This window comes from Bufo gargarizans, chromosome 10 (genome assembly GCF_014858855.1).
Source record: "Bufo gargarizans isolate SCDJY-AF-19 chromosome 10, ASM1485885v1, whole genome shotgun sequence".
Lineage (NCBI taxonomy): Eukaryota > Metazoa > Chordata > Amphibia > Anura > Bufonidae > Bufo > Bufo gargarizans.
The window spans coordinates 95,015,466-95,031,749 of record NC_058089.1 but is presented as its reverse complement, the minus strand read 5'-3'; the positions used below and the strand labels follow the sequence as shown (position 1 = coordinate 95,031,749).

Below are 16,284 nucleotides of genomic sequence, written 5' to 3'. Positions count from 1 at the left end.
ATACAGAAAATCTGAGGGACACCCGCTGTCACACCACTATGGAGAAAGGCACGGAGGGAAGTTTGCCGGCTCAGGTTTTTGCGGGGTAGAAATAGTGAATAAAAGGGGTGGTGACTATTAAAGAGAGGTCCAAGGTTGAAACAAAGTGGATATTCAATATGGATTCCTTAATACCAAATGGTCTGAACGCCGAGATAGAATTCTTTGCGTTTGAGTAAGGCTGCTCATGTCGAGGTACACTGTAAATCACTGCAAAACGGAGAATTAGGGGTTAAGCATTAACATCTGAATGCGAGCGCATAAATAGGAAGCGCTAGAAGAGCCCTGCAACACTCCCTGAGGAAGGACAGCGTTTGTCCGAAACATGTTGCTTTTTGGCACCTGTAGCAACCCTTAGCTGAAGGAGTGTCGTCACTAGTCGCTCCGTGAGCGCAAACTGCTAACTCCTATCTTTACAGCATCTCGCCATCAGCCGGGGGGTTAGCTGTACATCAAAGAAGGTAACTCGTTACAGTGTGGGACCCCGGACCCGATACAGGAAGGGACCTACCTCAGAGCAGCGCCAACCATAAGGGAAAATAAATAAACACTAGCAGCCTTGCTGAGGACTCAGTGTAACATGGGAACTTACGATTACCCCCTCCCCTTCGAGCGCGGTATAATTTCAATTACATTTAATACACTTTAGCGCAGCAGTTATTGCGGTGCCGCAGCCAAACAAATGCTATTGAAGCAATTGAGCACTGTACATTTTATTATATTGCCTGCATTACATGGATCTGCTAACAGATGAGATACTAAGATCTGATTTCCTTCTACCCAGGCTAGCTTTGTGGCTTCTGGTAACAGAACCGACATCTCTTTGGATGACCCAAACTTCTGGCAGAAATGGGCTAAAAAGGCAGAAATTGACATAGATTCAGTGAGCGGCAGAGTAAGTATACTGATTTTATTATTTGTGTGCGACATTCTAGTATAAGCATCTTACAATTCCACATAAGTCTGACAATTACACCAAGTATCTACTAAAGTGATAGAGCAACAGCACTGGAAATGGAGTGAAGAATCAGACGTTGCCATCTCACTCAGGCCATATCCAGTTTTGGCTGAGGGTCCAGCACCCCTGCCAGTCAGCTGTTTGAAGAGATCACCGCGCTTGTACAAGCACTGCCTTCTCTTCATTGTTTACCTGGTCGCCGTCGCAACTGCAGCAATAAGCAGGTGTAGTTACATATCAGCAGTCCAATTTTACTTCAGTGGGAAGTCTCCTTCCTTTTCAAGTAAATCGGAAGGAGCCATTACATTGAAGTGAATGGGACGGCTGAGATATATAGATACTCCTGCTTATTGCTGCAGTTGCGGCGGTGAGCAGGTAGACAATGAAGAGAAGGCAGTGCTCGTACAAGCGCTGCAGTCTCTATAAAACAGCTGATCAGCAGGTGTAACACCCCCCCCCCCCCCCCAATCTGATATTGATGACCTATCCTGAGAATAGGTCCTCAATATAAAATAGTGGACAAGCCCTTTAAAAATTGTACCTCCAGTTGTGAGCAACTTTCCATACATCAGTAGTACAAGTGAAGAGAAGAAACTTAGTAATATATCTAGTAAATGCCTCTTTCTCCACTTATCAGACTCCTACCTTCCTCCTGCATAGTTCACTTACTTTCAATTCATTGATGAGATCCATACATGGGAGGCAGTGAAGAATATGAACTGAAATCGGCTCACAGCTGCTGCCCATGGAAGTCTATAGAGAGGGAAAGAGGAGGTGGAAGGGAGAGCAGGAGATGCTTCCAATACACAGCACACAAAGTTAAGACCTATTTGTCTTTCACATACACTCCAGAAACATGGAGAACAGTGTACAGCAGTAATGAAGAATGTAGCTGTTAATCCAGCACTGGGGTGAAACAGTAAGCCACTTACTAGTAGCAGCAGTCTCTTATCGTTACCTCCCTCTCCCTCCATAAGCTTCTATAGGCATCAGTTGTAACCTGATCTTTCAGTGAGCCGATATTGCATCTCCTTTGTTCGGAATTGCACATCAGTGCAGGAGTGGGGATCTAGGGGGAAAGGAATCAAAAGGCCCCCATACACATTAGTGTATTGTCGGCCGAACGTCAGTTTAATGTATGGGGAGCTCCCGACTCTCCCTCGACATAGGATGCCAAGGAAGAGAAGGATTGGGCAAAATGAATATTTTCGCCTGATCCTTTGTTTTCCAGTGAGATAAGCTGCCGCCAGAAGTGGCGTATGTCTACACTATCTCATAAAATACACATACACGTTCGGTCACGCTGAATGTGTATGGGGAACATTCGGCCGACAGCTATTGCATGTGTACATTCATCTTAAGTGGAGGTAAGGCATTTTTCTGCAATAAGGTATTTTAAAAACTACTGATTAATGGAAAGTTGTTTGTTTTTTTTAAATCAAATCATTTTTATTGAAATTGAAATTTCTGTTTTCTTTTTTCCAAAAAAGACATTTTCAGGGTTCACAATCACAATATGACAAAATGAATAACAGAATAAAATTCCATCATGGCTCACAGCAACAAGCATAATAATTATTACCATAGCACAGCATACTCACACTTGAGTACATGAAATCGCAGAGAGTAAACATCCCCCAAAATCTACCATATCCCTAAACAGGTCAACTTTCCCTTGACCAACAGGACATCTCCCCCCCCCCCTCCCCCCTCGTCCCCTCCCCCCCCAACAAAGAAAAAGGAGTATTAAACCTTCAAACCCATTTTATAACATGAGATGAGTATGAGACAACCATTCATTCCACAGTTTTTCAAACTTCTGAGGGCAGCCACGCTTTACAAACACACTCTTTTCCAAGATCAACATGTCATTCACCTTCCTTTCAAACTCTTCTATAGTTGGCGGACTCCCCTGGATCCACCTCTGCGCCACCAGTTTCCTAGCCACATAAAGCAGTCTTCCCACCGCCACCTTAACCAACTCACTCTCTCCAATCTCAGCTACATATCCCAGCACACACATCTTAGGATCTCTTTGCAATCTCAGCCCCATGTTCCGGTTAATCCTATTCATCACCCTTTCCCAATATCCACTTATAACCGAGCACGACCACAACATATGCACCAGATCCGCTCCTTCCACCATACATTTCGGACACCTATCATCGGTCCTGACCCCAATTTTCCGTAAAAACACTGGTGTCTTATACACTCTGAATGATAAAAAGTTGTGATAATTTTGCCTGCTCGCTGAGAGACACTCTGGGAACCGCCTCCAATATATCATCCCACTGATCCTTCGAAACTGCACCTAAGTCCCCTTCCCACTTCATCATCCTTGACCGGGGGAATCCCTCCAGAAAGCTATCCAATAACACCGTATACACCTGAGAAATCAGTCCTCTCTTCCCGCCCTTCGGAAGGATAAGTTTCTGCACCACATCCATTGTAGCTATACGACACCCTTTTCTCACCGTGACCTCATATGCATGCCGCAATTGCAGATACTGATAGAACCAATTCTTGGGGACATCAAACTCTTGTTGCAGACCCTGAAAAGATTTGAATACCGTGCCATCAAGTAATTGACCTATCCTCATGACTTCCCTAGACTCCCAGTTCCTAAGTCCCGACAGTGACATGAATTCTGGCAACAGACAGTTGTCCCATATTGGGGAAAGCTCCCCCACTCCTCCCACACCCCTAATTTGCTTCACCGTCGCCCACACTTTCTTCATAAGATCAATTACTAGGACCCTATCTTTCCCCCCATGCATGCCCGCCCCCTCCAAAATGCACATAAGGTCCCTACTACCCACCCAATGCTGTAATATCTTTCCCGTCACATCCACGGCCTGAAAGTCAATCCAGCCCTTAAAATGCTGACACTGAGCCGCCAGGAAATACAACCAAGCATTAGGTACAGCCAAACCGCCCTCCGTCTTAGAGTACTGCAGCGTCTCCAATTTAATCCTTGCTTGGCCATACTTCCAAATAAGATCTCTAAAAATGGAGTGTATTTTCCTAAACCTATCTCGCGGAATCCAGACAGGGGCATTATTAAGCACATAGAGTAACTGCGGCATCATTACCATTTTTAAAAGGTTCACTCTACCCACTACCGACAAAAAGAGCTTACACCAAATTCTCACCTTCAGCCTGAAAGCTACCAGCAGAGGGGTTAGATTAAGATCCTCAAAATCCATCAGTCTAGGCGTTATGTACAATCCTAAATATTTAAACTTCGTCACCCAAGGAATTCTATCATCCTCTCGCACCTCAGGCACACACTGTCCATCCACAGGCATCAAAGCAGATTTTTGCCAATTAATCCTAAGACCGGAGAAGCTCCCAAAGCTATCTATCAGTGACATGGCACCATCCAAGGATGACCCAGTATCGCCCAGAAAAAGCAAGGTATCATCGGCGTAAAGAGCCACCTTATTCTGGACATTACCGTATCTAAACCCCACAATATGAGGAGACAGGCGTATCAAAGCAGCTAGTGGCTCAATGGCCAGAGCAAATAATAGGGGCGACAATGGGCATCCCTGTCTGGTGCCTCTTGCCAATTTAAAACTGTCCGACAACCCTCCATTCGCTCTAATACGGGCTCTGGGACAGGAATACAAAACCTGCACCCACCGCACAAACCGGTCCCCAAACCCCATAACTCTCAGAACACCCCACAGGTACGTCCACTCCACACTGTCGAATGCCTTAGCGGCATCTAAGGAAAGCAAGGCCCTATCCCCGCAGTTGTCAGCCGGGACATTCAGACCAGCATACAGCCTCCTGATGTTGATAGCCGTCGACTTCCCAGGCATAAAACCTGTCTGGTCAGGATGTACAATAGACAGAATCACCCTGGACAACCTGTTCGCCAACACCTTAGCCAGGAGCTTCACATCAGCCGTAAGAAGCGAAATTGGTCTATACGATTCTGGAAATTTGGGATCTTTCCCAGGTTTGGGAAGTACTACAATTATAGCCTCCTGCATTGAGGGTGGAAGCGAACCAGTCTCCAGTGAGTATTCCAGCACCTTGAGTAATTCCGGGAGAAGCAACCCCTGCATTTTCTTATATACCTCCACAGGCAAACCATCTGCCCCCGGGGCCTTACCATTCGCCATCCCACCCAGTGCTGCTTCCAGTTCCTCCAATGAAATCGGCTCCTCCAGTCTCTCTCTATCCTCCTCCGACAGAACCGGCAACTGTGCCCCCTCTAAAAAGGCGTTCAGCGCTTCCCCAGAACTAGGGACAGTAGATTCATACAGTGACACATAAAATCCCTTTAATACCTCTAAAATTCCCTTGGTATCCTGCCTACCGCACCCATTCCCATCCCTCAGCTCCTGTATACAGGAGGATCCCCGCTGGGCCTGAGAGACGACCGACAGCAAATGCCCTACCTTCTCACCCTCTTCGAAGGACCTTTGGCGGTAAAAACTACGCTTCCGCTCCGCTGCCTGAATTAAGTGACACCTCAACTGCTCCTGAGCCCCCGCCAGCGCCTCACTATTAACCAGGGAAGGCACCCTGCCAAACACTCGCTCAGCTTCTGCCGCTTGTAAATGTACCTTAACATCCGCCTCCCTAGACTTGGTTTTGTGCTTACAAATCTCTTTAATTAACACTCCCCTCAAGAATGCTTTCATAGCATCCCAAACCCCGTGAATCGAGGCCGTTCCTACATTTATTGCAAAGTATTCCTTAACCGCTTTAGAGACTTCAGATAGATCCCCCAATACATTCAGCCAGTGCGGATTGCACTTCCACAACCTCGGTCCCTGTCCAAGCTCCCCCAAGCACAAATCAATCTGTACCAGAGAGTGGTCAGACAACGACCGGGGATGATAAACAACCCCCCGGACCAGAGGTAACATACGGTCATTAACAAGCGCCAAATCAATACGTGATAATGAATGATGCGTAGCAGACCGACACGAATATTCACGCCTATCGGGGTTGCGAACTCTCCACACATCCACCAAACCAACTTCAGCCATAATATTCCTCAAGGCCGCACTACCTGGCGATCCGCCCGCTCCTTCCACCCTACATCTATCCATCAAATCATCCGGCGTGCAATTAAAGTCCCCCACTAGTAGCCAAGGCAACCCAGGGAAGTCCGCCACAAACGACATAATCGCCCTCACCAAGGGAGAAGCAAACGGAGGTGGCACATAAACCGCCACTAATACCACCTGGACCCCATCAATCTTACACACAATACAGACAAACCTGCCCTCACCATCCACACATTGCTGCACATGTTCATACCTGATACTCTTATGCACTAAAACACTCACCCCCCTGGAATGCGAAGAGTGCGTCGCATGAACCACTTGGCCCACCCAATTCTTGCTCAGCCAATGTACAGTATCCCTAGTCAAGTGCGTTTCTTGCAAGCAAAGAACGGCTGGCTGAAAGCGCCCCAAATAGTGAAAAATACTCTGCCGTTTTTTCCCATCCGCCATACCTCTCACATTCCAGCTCAACACTTTAATCCCCCGTGTCATGGTGAAACATACCAACATATCTGAGTCTCACTCCCCGCTCACACCCCATCCACTCACACACACCTCCCTTCATCATACTCCTATCGGTCTTTCTACTCCTACCCCAACCCCCCCCCCACCCCCACCCCCCTCCCCATCCAATAACAGGTTACTGTACCCGGGGATCTCAGTCCCCCCTCCAACACCCACCCTCCCTAACACAGGGCATACAGAGAGCAACTCGCCCCCAAACCTATTATACTTATAACATATTACAACTCCTTTTCTTGAGTAGAGAATCCTCCCCACTACAGAGAAAAACATCTAACATTGCGAAACCGCCTACTCCCTCCTCAGGATCTACCATACGGTAGCATTGCATAACACACTTCATAACTGGTGCAACATCATAGCAACCTTAAAGTGCAAACACATGGTATTAATAAGCATAAGAACCATATCTCAGCTGTCTTCAAGTGTCCAGGGCCCCACTCCTCAATTGCCGCTCGTGGACGTCCAGCCACTGCGCCGCTTCCTCCGGATCCTCAAAAAATCTGGTGGATCCCAAAGCCACCACACGCAATTTAGCAGGGAACAGCATAGCATACTGGACTTGTAATCCTCTCAGCCTCTTCTTTACATCCATAAATCTACTTCTTCTCCGCTGCACCTCATTCGAGTAATCAGGAAATATGGACACTTTAGCTCCATTCAGGACCATCTCCACATTGTCCCTAGACTGCCGCAGGATAGTGTCCCGGTCCTTAAAGTGCAGAATCTTCGCCAACATCGGGCGGGGGGGCCTGCCGGGCGGCAGCGGCCGCATGGGCACCCTGTGCGCCCGTTCTACCGCATACAGGGAAGAAAGGCCTTTCTCATGAAATAGCTGATACAACCACTTTTCCACGAACTCCGTGGCATTGTCCCCCTCCGCCTTTTCTGGCATTCCCACAATCCGCAGGTTACTTCTTCTGGACCTGTTCTCCAGATCGTCCGTTTTGGCGTATAAAGCAGCTATGTCCTTAGCATTCATTTTCGCCGCCATTTGCAACGGCTGTACAGCATCTTCAATTGTGGACACCCTTTTCTCTAATTCAGAGGTACGCTCAGAAATCTTATGCAGGTCATGCCTAATTATAGACACATCTGATCTCAGGCTGCCAACTTGCACTGTGAGCACTTTCAGGGTACTGTTACAGCTAGCCACAGCAACCATGATATCTTTCAGGGTGGGCTCCTCAGTAGCTGCAGCCTTAGGGCCTACTGTATTTTTCACTGCGCCTGCAGGAGTGAGCGGCGGCCAGTTCACCGCATCCAGGGCCTCACCATCAAGGGAACCGTCCTCCTGATCAGACGAGGTATGTATGTCCACCTCCTTTTCCTCAGCCCAATCGCCCACTCTGCCATCAGCACGAGCATACTTGCTCAGTTTCGCCGCCACACTCTGACTCATCGTCATCTGCGCCGGCTCCTCTCCTCCATCGGCGCCATCTTGGCCCGCATCCAGCCTGTCAGACCTCGGCGCTTTACTTGACTTCCGCGGCATAACGGGGCACTCACAATCACCGCTGCACTCTCCGGTCTCTGTCTCTCCACCAGGGTACACCAGGAAAGCAATTAGCTGGGTGCTACCATATATTTATTCAGGATATCGGCAGGAGCTGTGAGCGGTGCGTCCTACTCCATGCGCTCTCAGGCCACGCCCAATGGAAAGTTGTTTGCGATTGGAGGTACACTTGAACCCCACCCTAGCATCCATGCAAAAACAGTCTATAATAATAATAAAATGTATTTATATAGCGCCACCATATTTCGCAGCACTTTACAAATTCATAGGGTTCATGTACATAACAAAAGTAACTGGCTAATTAGCATCTGAAACACTAGGAGTCAGGGCCCTGCTCACAAGAGCTTACAATCTATGATGAATTGGGGGTGACACAAGGTAGTCGACTATGATGAGTAGGATTGAGACATTATTGAAATGACAGGAGTGATGCCGGACAATCTGCTTTGGGACTACTAGAGGATAGAGTTCCAGCCAGAGGAGTTGTTGGGGGGGGGGGGGGTTTAGTTGGGGAATAGTCAGTTTAGGTAGCTTGATAAGCCTGCCTGAAAAGATCTGTTTTTAGGGCACATTTGAAGGTGGAGAAGTTGTGAATTAACCTAGTATTCCGAGGCAGAGTATTCCATAGAGTAGGTGCAGCTCGAGAAGAGTCTTGAAGATAGGAGTGAGAGGTACGAATTATGGAGGTTATTAATCTTAGGTCGCTAACAGAACGGAGAGCACGAGTAGGGTGGTAGATGGAGATGAGGGAGGAGATGTATGGAGGTGCAGCACTGAGGAGAGCTTTGTGGGTGAGGGTGAGAAGTCTGAACTGTATTCTGTGGTGGATGGGCAACCAGTGACTGGCACAGACTAGTAGCATCAGTGTAGCGGTTGGATGGATAGATGAGCCTGGCTGCAGGAGTTTAGCGAGACCAATTAGTAATGTGTTGCAATAATTAAGACGAGAATGAATCAAGGCAACAACAAGAGTTTTTGCCGTTTTCACCGTAAGAAAAGGGAGGATTCTGGCCATATTCTTGAGGTGCAGACGACAAGAGCGTGTAAGCGATTGAATATGGGGAACAAAGGAAAGATCAGAGTCAAATGTGGCCCCAATACTTTGGGCATGTTGCACAGGAGTTATGATAGTGCTGTAGACCGAAATTGAAATATCAAGTTTAGGCGAGTTATTAGATGGGGGAAAAGGCAAGAAGTTCAGTTTTTCTTTTTAGAGTTTCAGTTTTAGATATAGAGAGGACATGATGTTAGAGACAGCTGCCAGACAATTACTGGTGTTTTGGAGTAAAGTAGGGGTGATGTCAGGGGATGAAGTATATAGTTGGGTGTCATCAGCATAGAGCTGGTATCGAAAGCCAAATCTACTAATAGTCTGTCCGATGGGGGCTGTATAGAGGGAGAAGAGTAGAGGACCTAGGACTGAGCCCTGAGGAACGTCAACATCAAGAGGAAGAGGAGAAGAGCCAGCAAATGATACACTAAAGGAGCGGCCAGAGAGATAGGAAGAGAACCAGGAGAGAGCAGTGTCCTTAAAAGCCAATTGAGTGGAGCATGGTGAGAAGTTTATGGTCTACGGTATTAAACGCTGCAGAGAGATCCAACAGAATCAGTAGAGAATAGTCACCATTTCTTTTTGCTGTTAGGAGATCGTTAGATACTTTAGTAAGGGCAGTTTCTGTAGAGGGCGGAAGGCAGATTGTAAGGGGTCAAGAATAGTGTTGAGCGAACTTGTGTTTTAAGTTCGGTGTCTAAAGTTCGGGATCAGGTTATTGAAGAATCGCGTTATGGATTCGGCTACCCCGGACCAAGTTATGGTCCGTGGTAGCGGAATCCATAACGCGATTCTTCGATAACCTGATCCCGAACTTTAGACACCGAACTTAAAACACAAGTTCGCTCAACACTAGTCAAGAAGAGAGTTTGCAGAGAGATAGCTTATTAAGCGAGAGTAGACAAGACGTTCAAGGAGTTTAGAGATGAAGGGGAGGTTAGAAAAAGGTCTGTAGTTAGCAGCACAGGTCGGGTCAAGAAATGGTTTCTTTAGTAGTGGGGGTTATAATAGTGTTTGAAAGAGGGAAAGATACCAGAAGAGAGAGGTTAAAAATTGTGGTTAGCTGAGTGATTACAGCCGGGGAGAGGGACTGGAGGAGGTGTGATGGAATAGGATCACTGCTACAGGTTGTGGGTAGAGAAGAGAGAAGCCTGGAGACTTCTTCCTCCGTTATAGGGTCAAAAGAGGGGAGAGAGCATGTGGAGAAATTGGAGGGAGGAGGATTGAAATTATTTGGGGACTGGAAGATTATTTCCTACCGGATACTGCCAATCTTGTCTATAAAATAAAAATTTATATTTTTAGAACAGGAGAACTGGTGTATAGAGACCACTGACTACACCTTGGGTTTATGTTGGACTGGTGACAGTGAGCTTGTCCCTTTTGCCCAACACTACTGTGTGACCCCACCTATGAAGTTGTGGCCGAATGGTCATCTCTAGTTGTATATAGAGGGCAACTTTCATTACCTAGAAATTTGCTTTACAAGCCATATTTTAGCCCTAAATAAATACATTGATCCCATTCTACTGTGAATCAATAAAACGGAGTTCATTATTTAGCAATGTACACTAGAGTATTTTTATAGTTGACTATGCTTTACATCCACCTGCAGAACAGCCTGGTCATCGATACACCAAGGATTCGCAAGCAGACCCGACCTTTTAGTGCTACCAAGGATGAACTTGCAGAGCTTTCTGAAGCAGAAAGCGAAGGAGATGATAAACCCAAGCTGCGAAGACCATATGATCGTTTAAATGGGTATGGCAGAACTGAATGCTTCAGAGTCGAGAAGAATCTTTTGGTTTATGGGTACGAAATTTTATAGAAAAACAGCAAATTACAATATTGTTTTGCTAATAATTGTAATGTTTCCATAGTGAAGTCACTTTTAGGCCTCATGCACATGACAGTAAATAGTGGCAATTTTTAGCACCAATGAAAGTCTATGGGGCTATTCACATGGCCGTTCTTTTAACGGCCAGTGAATAGCGTCCGCCCAGAAATGGGACGTGTCCTATTTTTGTCCGTTTCCATGGCCAGATGAACCCCGTTGAAATCAATGGGACCGTTTTCAACGGCCGATTGACAGAAGTGCACCTGTCTAACGGCCCTTAAAAACGGGTACACTTTATATGGCTATTTAGGGGTTAAAAAAAAAAAAAAAAACTCTCCTCATCCACTTGCTTGCGCTCCAGCAGTCTCTTCTCTCTTTGAGCAGGACCTGCGATATGCGGTGACATAACCATGTGGGAGCACTCAGTTACGTCATCACGCACATCACAGGTTCTTCGGCAGGTCCTGTTCAGTGCTGCTGCGTGAGCAAGTGGATAAGATGAGGGGGCAAGTGGACTATTTATGGGGGCATTTTTTTAAACCATGGGGGAAATTATTTAAGATGGGGGCATTATTAAAGCAGGGGGCACTATAAAAAAAAAAAAAAAAAAAAATTTACACCGTGGGAGACATTTTTTTAGCTGGGGCCAAAATAGTGGGCATTATTAAAGTTGGGGGCAGCAAAAAAATAAATAGAAATTCCTACACTATTTTTGGTGGGGGCTGTGGGTGTGTCTACAAACCACTGCCAATCAAATGCATCCATTTTTCATGTACGTTTTTAACGGGGATGCAAAACAGACACTGACAGAAAATGGATGCACACACTGATGCAAAATGGCCATGAAACATATGTTTAGTTTACCGGTAAACTGCTTTCCAGGAGTCCGGAATGACAGCACCCATGGAGGATGTCCTTACTGGTTTCTGTTGGGACAGGAAGAGAGACAGTTTAAAGGACCCCTCCCCACCCCCTTGCTCCAGTGTTTATAACTTACTACACCGGATAGGCTGCCACATCTTTATTTCAAGAATAAGTGTTACTTCACACTGTATACAGTAGCAGTACAAATATACAAACCAAAAAAGTGTCCCGGAGGGAACAGAAAAAGGGGGGGTAGTATTGGGTGCTGTCATTCCGGACTCCTGGAAAGCAGTTTACCGGTAAACTAAACATATGTTTCCAGGACGTCCTCCATGACAGCACCCATGGAGAACTAACAACTTAGAACGCCATTTAGGGGGGGACCACTGCTTGCAGGACCTTACGGCCAAAAGCCAAGTCCTGATTGGCCATAGAGTCCAGTCTGTAGTGTCTGACGAAGGTAGTGGAGGAGGACCAGGTTGCCGCTCTGCAGATCTGGTCGATGGAAGCTCCAGCCTTCTCCGCCCAGGTTGCGGACATGGCTCTGGTGGAATGAGCCCTCAACGTTATGGGGCAGGATGAACTCTGCAGTCTATAACATTCCCTGATGGTCTCCTTGATCCAGCGGGCTAAAGAGGTTTTTGAGGCTTTGCTTCCCTTGTTCCTACCACCGAATTGGATGAGGAGGTTCGCTGACTTTCTCCAGGATTTTGTCCGCTTGATGTAGGCGAGGACCGTTCTTCTTACATCAAGACAGTGGAACCGCTCCTCCTGTATGTTTTTGGGGGAGGTACAAAACGAAGGGAGAATTATCTCCTGTTCTCTGTGAAACGTTGAGACAACTTTGGGAAGAAAGGAATGATCCAGCCTAAGAACTATCCTATCGTCTAGGACTTTCAAAAAGGGGTCCCTAACTGACAGGGCCTGAATTTCGCCTATCCTACGAGCAGTAGTGATGGCTATTAAAAACACCGCCTTGAGGGATAGAAGTTTGATGGGAATGTCCTCGATAGGTTCGAAGGGAGCATCACATAGGCCATTTAGAACTATATTTAGATCCCACTCAGGGACTGTTTGTCTCAGGGTGGGCCGTATTCTGGAGACTGCTCTGACAAATCTCTTGACCCACCTATGTTCTGCCAATGGTACGTCTAAGCAGCAACTTAAGGCTGAGATATGTACCTTGAGGGTACCTGGTCTTAGACCTATATCGAACCCTTTCTGGAGAAAATCTAGTATAATGCCTATAGATGGATTACTGGACCCTGGATGATTCTGAACTAGCCAAGATGAGAACTTCTTCCATATTTTGAGATATATGGCTGAAGTCACCGGTTTACGGCATTGCTGCAGTGTTGATATTACCTGATTGGAGAGACCCTTCTTCCTCAGGGTTTGCCTCTCAGGATCCAAGCAGTCAGTCTCAGCTTGTTGAGATTGGGATGCTCCAGAGGTCCCTGCGTTAACAGATCTTTCCTGTCTGGAAGGGGGTACGGGTCTTTGATCGACATTTCCCTCAAGATGGGATACCAAGCTCTCTTGGACCAGTCTGGTGCGACCAGGATCAGAGTGGTGGTACTGGTCCTCATCTTCTTTAGGACTGCCGGGATTAGGGGAAAAGGAGGAAAAGCGTAGGCCAGTTTCATGTCCCAATTCTGGGCTAAGGCGTCTACTGCCACTGGGTTTTCGCTGGGGTTTAGTGAGTAAAAACAGTCCAGTTGAGAATTTCCCCTGGATGCGAAGAGGTCTATTTCTGGATAACCCCATAGCTGGCAGACCTGTCTGAAGACCTGTTTGTTCAGATTCCATTCTCCCGCGTCTATCCTGTGACGGCTTAGGAAGTCGGCTCTCGAGTTCTGAGACCCCTTTAGATGGGTTGCTGAAATGGACCGAACCTCCCTTTCTGCCCATATGAAGATTTGATCTGCTAGATCCTGAAGGAGCGGGCATCTGGTACCGCCCTGTCTTTTTAGATAACATACCGTAGTAATGTTGTCGGATAGGATCCTGACATGTTGATCCTTGAGGAGATGTTTGGCTGCTGTCAGAGTCTTCAGCACTGCCTTCAGTTCCCGGTAGTTTGAGGATCTTATCCTGTCTTGAAGGACCCAGGAACCCTGGAAGAGATGCTGGTCCACGTGCCCCCCCCAGCCATTCAGACTCGCGTCCGTGGTGACGGTTATGGCTGGAGTCAAATTCCACGGGACTCCTTTCTCCAGATTCCCTGGTTCTGTCCACCAGGACAGGGATTTTATCACTTTTCCCGATATTTTCATCCTGGAGTTTAGAGAACGGTGGTCTCTGTTCCAAGCTGTCAAAACTGCATTCTGGAGGGTTCTGGAGTGGAATTGGGCCCAGGGTACTATTGAGATGCAGGAGGTCATCAGACCCAGGATCTGCATGGCTTCCCTGATCGAGTGGGTTTTCCTCTTTTTGAACAACTCTATCTTTTGTCTCAGATTGGTCTGTTTTCTCTCTGGAAGAAATGAGTGTTGTATTCTTGTATCCAGGAGAGTGCCTAGGAATTCCTTTCTTGTGTCCGGTATCAAGTCGGATTTCGGGTAGTTCACGATCCACCCCAAGTCCTTGAATAGGGCTAAGGTTTGGTGGATGTCCCCCATCAATTTTTGAACCGAGTCTGCTATCAGCAAGAAGTCGTCCAGGTAGGGCACGATTGTAATTGTATTCTGGCGAAGGAAGGCCATCATTTCGGATACTACCTTTGTGAATAGGCGGGGGGCAGATGAGATACCGAACGGCAGGCACTGGAACTGGTAGTGAGAGGTCTCCTTTCCGTACCTGACCGCAAACCTTAAGTACTGATGGTGTTGGGGATGTATGGGGATGTGGTAATACGCATCCTTGAGGTCCAATGTGCAAAGGTGAGCACCTGGAGGGATCAGAGGAGTGGAGGATTTTATTGACTCCATCTTGAACCTGTAGTACGTCACCCACCTGTTCAGAAACTTTAAGTTGATGATTGTCCTCATCGACCCGTCTGGCTTCTTTACAAAGAAAAGTCTTGAGTAATGGCCTGTGAACTGCTGGGGAGGAGGAACCTGGGTGATAGCTCCCAGAGCCAGGAGGTCTTGAATATGTGACCTTAGTTGCTGTTGGAGGAGAGGAGATTCGAAATAGGTCACCTGGAACACTTGGGGAGGAGGAGTTCTGAAATCTATCCTGAAGCCGTCCCTGATGGAGTCCAGGATCCATTGATTGCAGGTAACTCTCTTCCATCTTTCCCAAAAGTGACGAAGTCTCCCTCCCACTGGTCTGGCGTCATGGTTTCCCTGTATTGGTGTTGGGGTTGAAGAGGAAACCCCTGCCTCTACCCTTGGGGTAGCTCCAGCGGCCCGATTTTCCTTTCCCTCTATAGGTCCTGGCCTGATTTTGGCCTGAGGGCCTCCGAAAGGGCTGGGGTTTCTTTGGCTTCTCCTCAGGGAACCCCTTCTTGTTATCTGCCGCATTCTGGAGAATAGAGTCCAGAACTGGGCCGAACATATACGAGCCAGAGAACGGAATGGAGCAGAGTCTGTTCTTTGACGCTACGTCTCCAGACCAGGACTTGAGCCAGAGGGCCCGTCTAGCAGCGTTAGTCTGAGACTGGGACTTGGCTGCGAATCTAATGGTCTCCGCTGAGGCGTCCGCCAGGAAACTAGAGGCCATCTTTAGAAGCGGAAGAGACTCTAGGATTTCTTCCCTGGATGTTCTTGCCCTAAGGTGACTCTCCAGTTGATTAATCCACAAGATTAAGGCTCTGGAAACCGAAGTAGCTGCAATGTTGGTATTAATTGCGGTTGCCCCTGACTCCCAGGATTTTTTCAACAGGCCGTCTAGCTTCCTATCCATGGGGTCCCTTAGCTGTGACGAATCCTCAAAGGGTATTGAGGTTTTTTTCACGACCTTGGCCACCTGGATATCAACTTTGGGAACCTCGTCCCAGAGGTTAGTGTCCTTTGGGTCAAACCGTAGACGATTTTTAAAATCCCTGGGAATAAAGAGCTTCCTTTCGCCGTCAGCCCATTCCTCTGTGATGAGATCTTTAAGATTTTCATTTATTGGGAAGACTTTCTTTCTCCTGACTTTAAGACCCCCAAACATTTCGTCCTCAACCGAACGAGTCTGATCCTCCTCCTCAATAGCCATGGTCTGTCTAATGGCGGTGAGCAGGGAATCTAAGTCCTCGGACGAAAAGAAGTATCTCCTCTGCTCATTCTGATGGAGGGACTCCATGTCGTCATTGTCTGAGACATATAACCCTACTTCCTCTGAGTCAGAGCCTGACTGGATCCTGGCTTTTTTGGAGGGGGGGGGGGGAAGGAGGAGGGGGTGTTTGGCTAGAGGTTGCCGCCTGCACCTCCTCTCTTACAATATCCCTTAGATCTGAAAGCAGGGATGTGCGTTCGTCCCTCATAATTTTGGAGATACATTCTGGGCATAGCTGCTTCTTATAGGACTCTAGCAGCT

General features: G+C 47.3%; 2 protein-coding genes across 2 annotated transcripts in view; one reads left to right on the top strand and one right to left on the bottom strand.

Moving 5' to 3' along the window:
• The window catches only part of CHD9 (chromodomain helicase DNA binding protein 9), a 139,372-nt gene that overhangs the window by 76,680 nt on the left and 46,408 nt on the right, over nt 1-16,284 (top strand). The window contains 2 exon segments of the mRNA XM_044269481.1: nt 824-934; nt 10,732-10,928. Coding sequence (XP_044125416.1) covers nt 824-934; nt 10,732-10,928 — 308 coding nt within the window.
• LOC122920201 lies at nt 12,156-15,055 on the bottom strand. The gene is made up of 2 exons (XM_044269482.1): nt 13,183-15,055; nt 12,156-12,588 (listed from the first exon to the last, which is right to left on the bottom strand). The coding sequence occupies exons 1-2, from the start codon at nt 15,052-15,054 to the stop codon at nt 12,190-12,192; spliced, it is 2,271 nt and encodes a 756-aa protein (XP_044125417.1). The 5' UTR covers nt 15,055; the 3' UTR covers nt 12,156-12,189.

Coding starts and splice junctions, on each gene's coding strand:
- LOC122920201 (XM_044269482.1), bottom strand. CDS start 15,054: ATGGAAGAGAGTTACCTGCAATCAATGGATCCTGGACTCCATCAGGGA. Junction 12,589..13,182: donor AGAAGGGTCTCTCCAATCAG/GTAATATCAACA, acceptor AAAAACATACAG/GAGGAGCGGTTCCACTGTCT.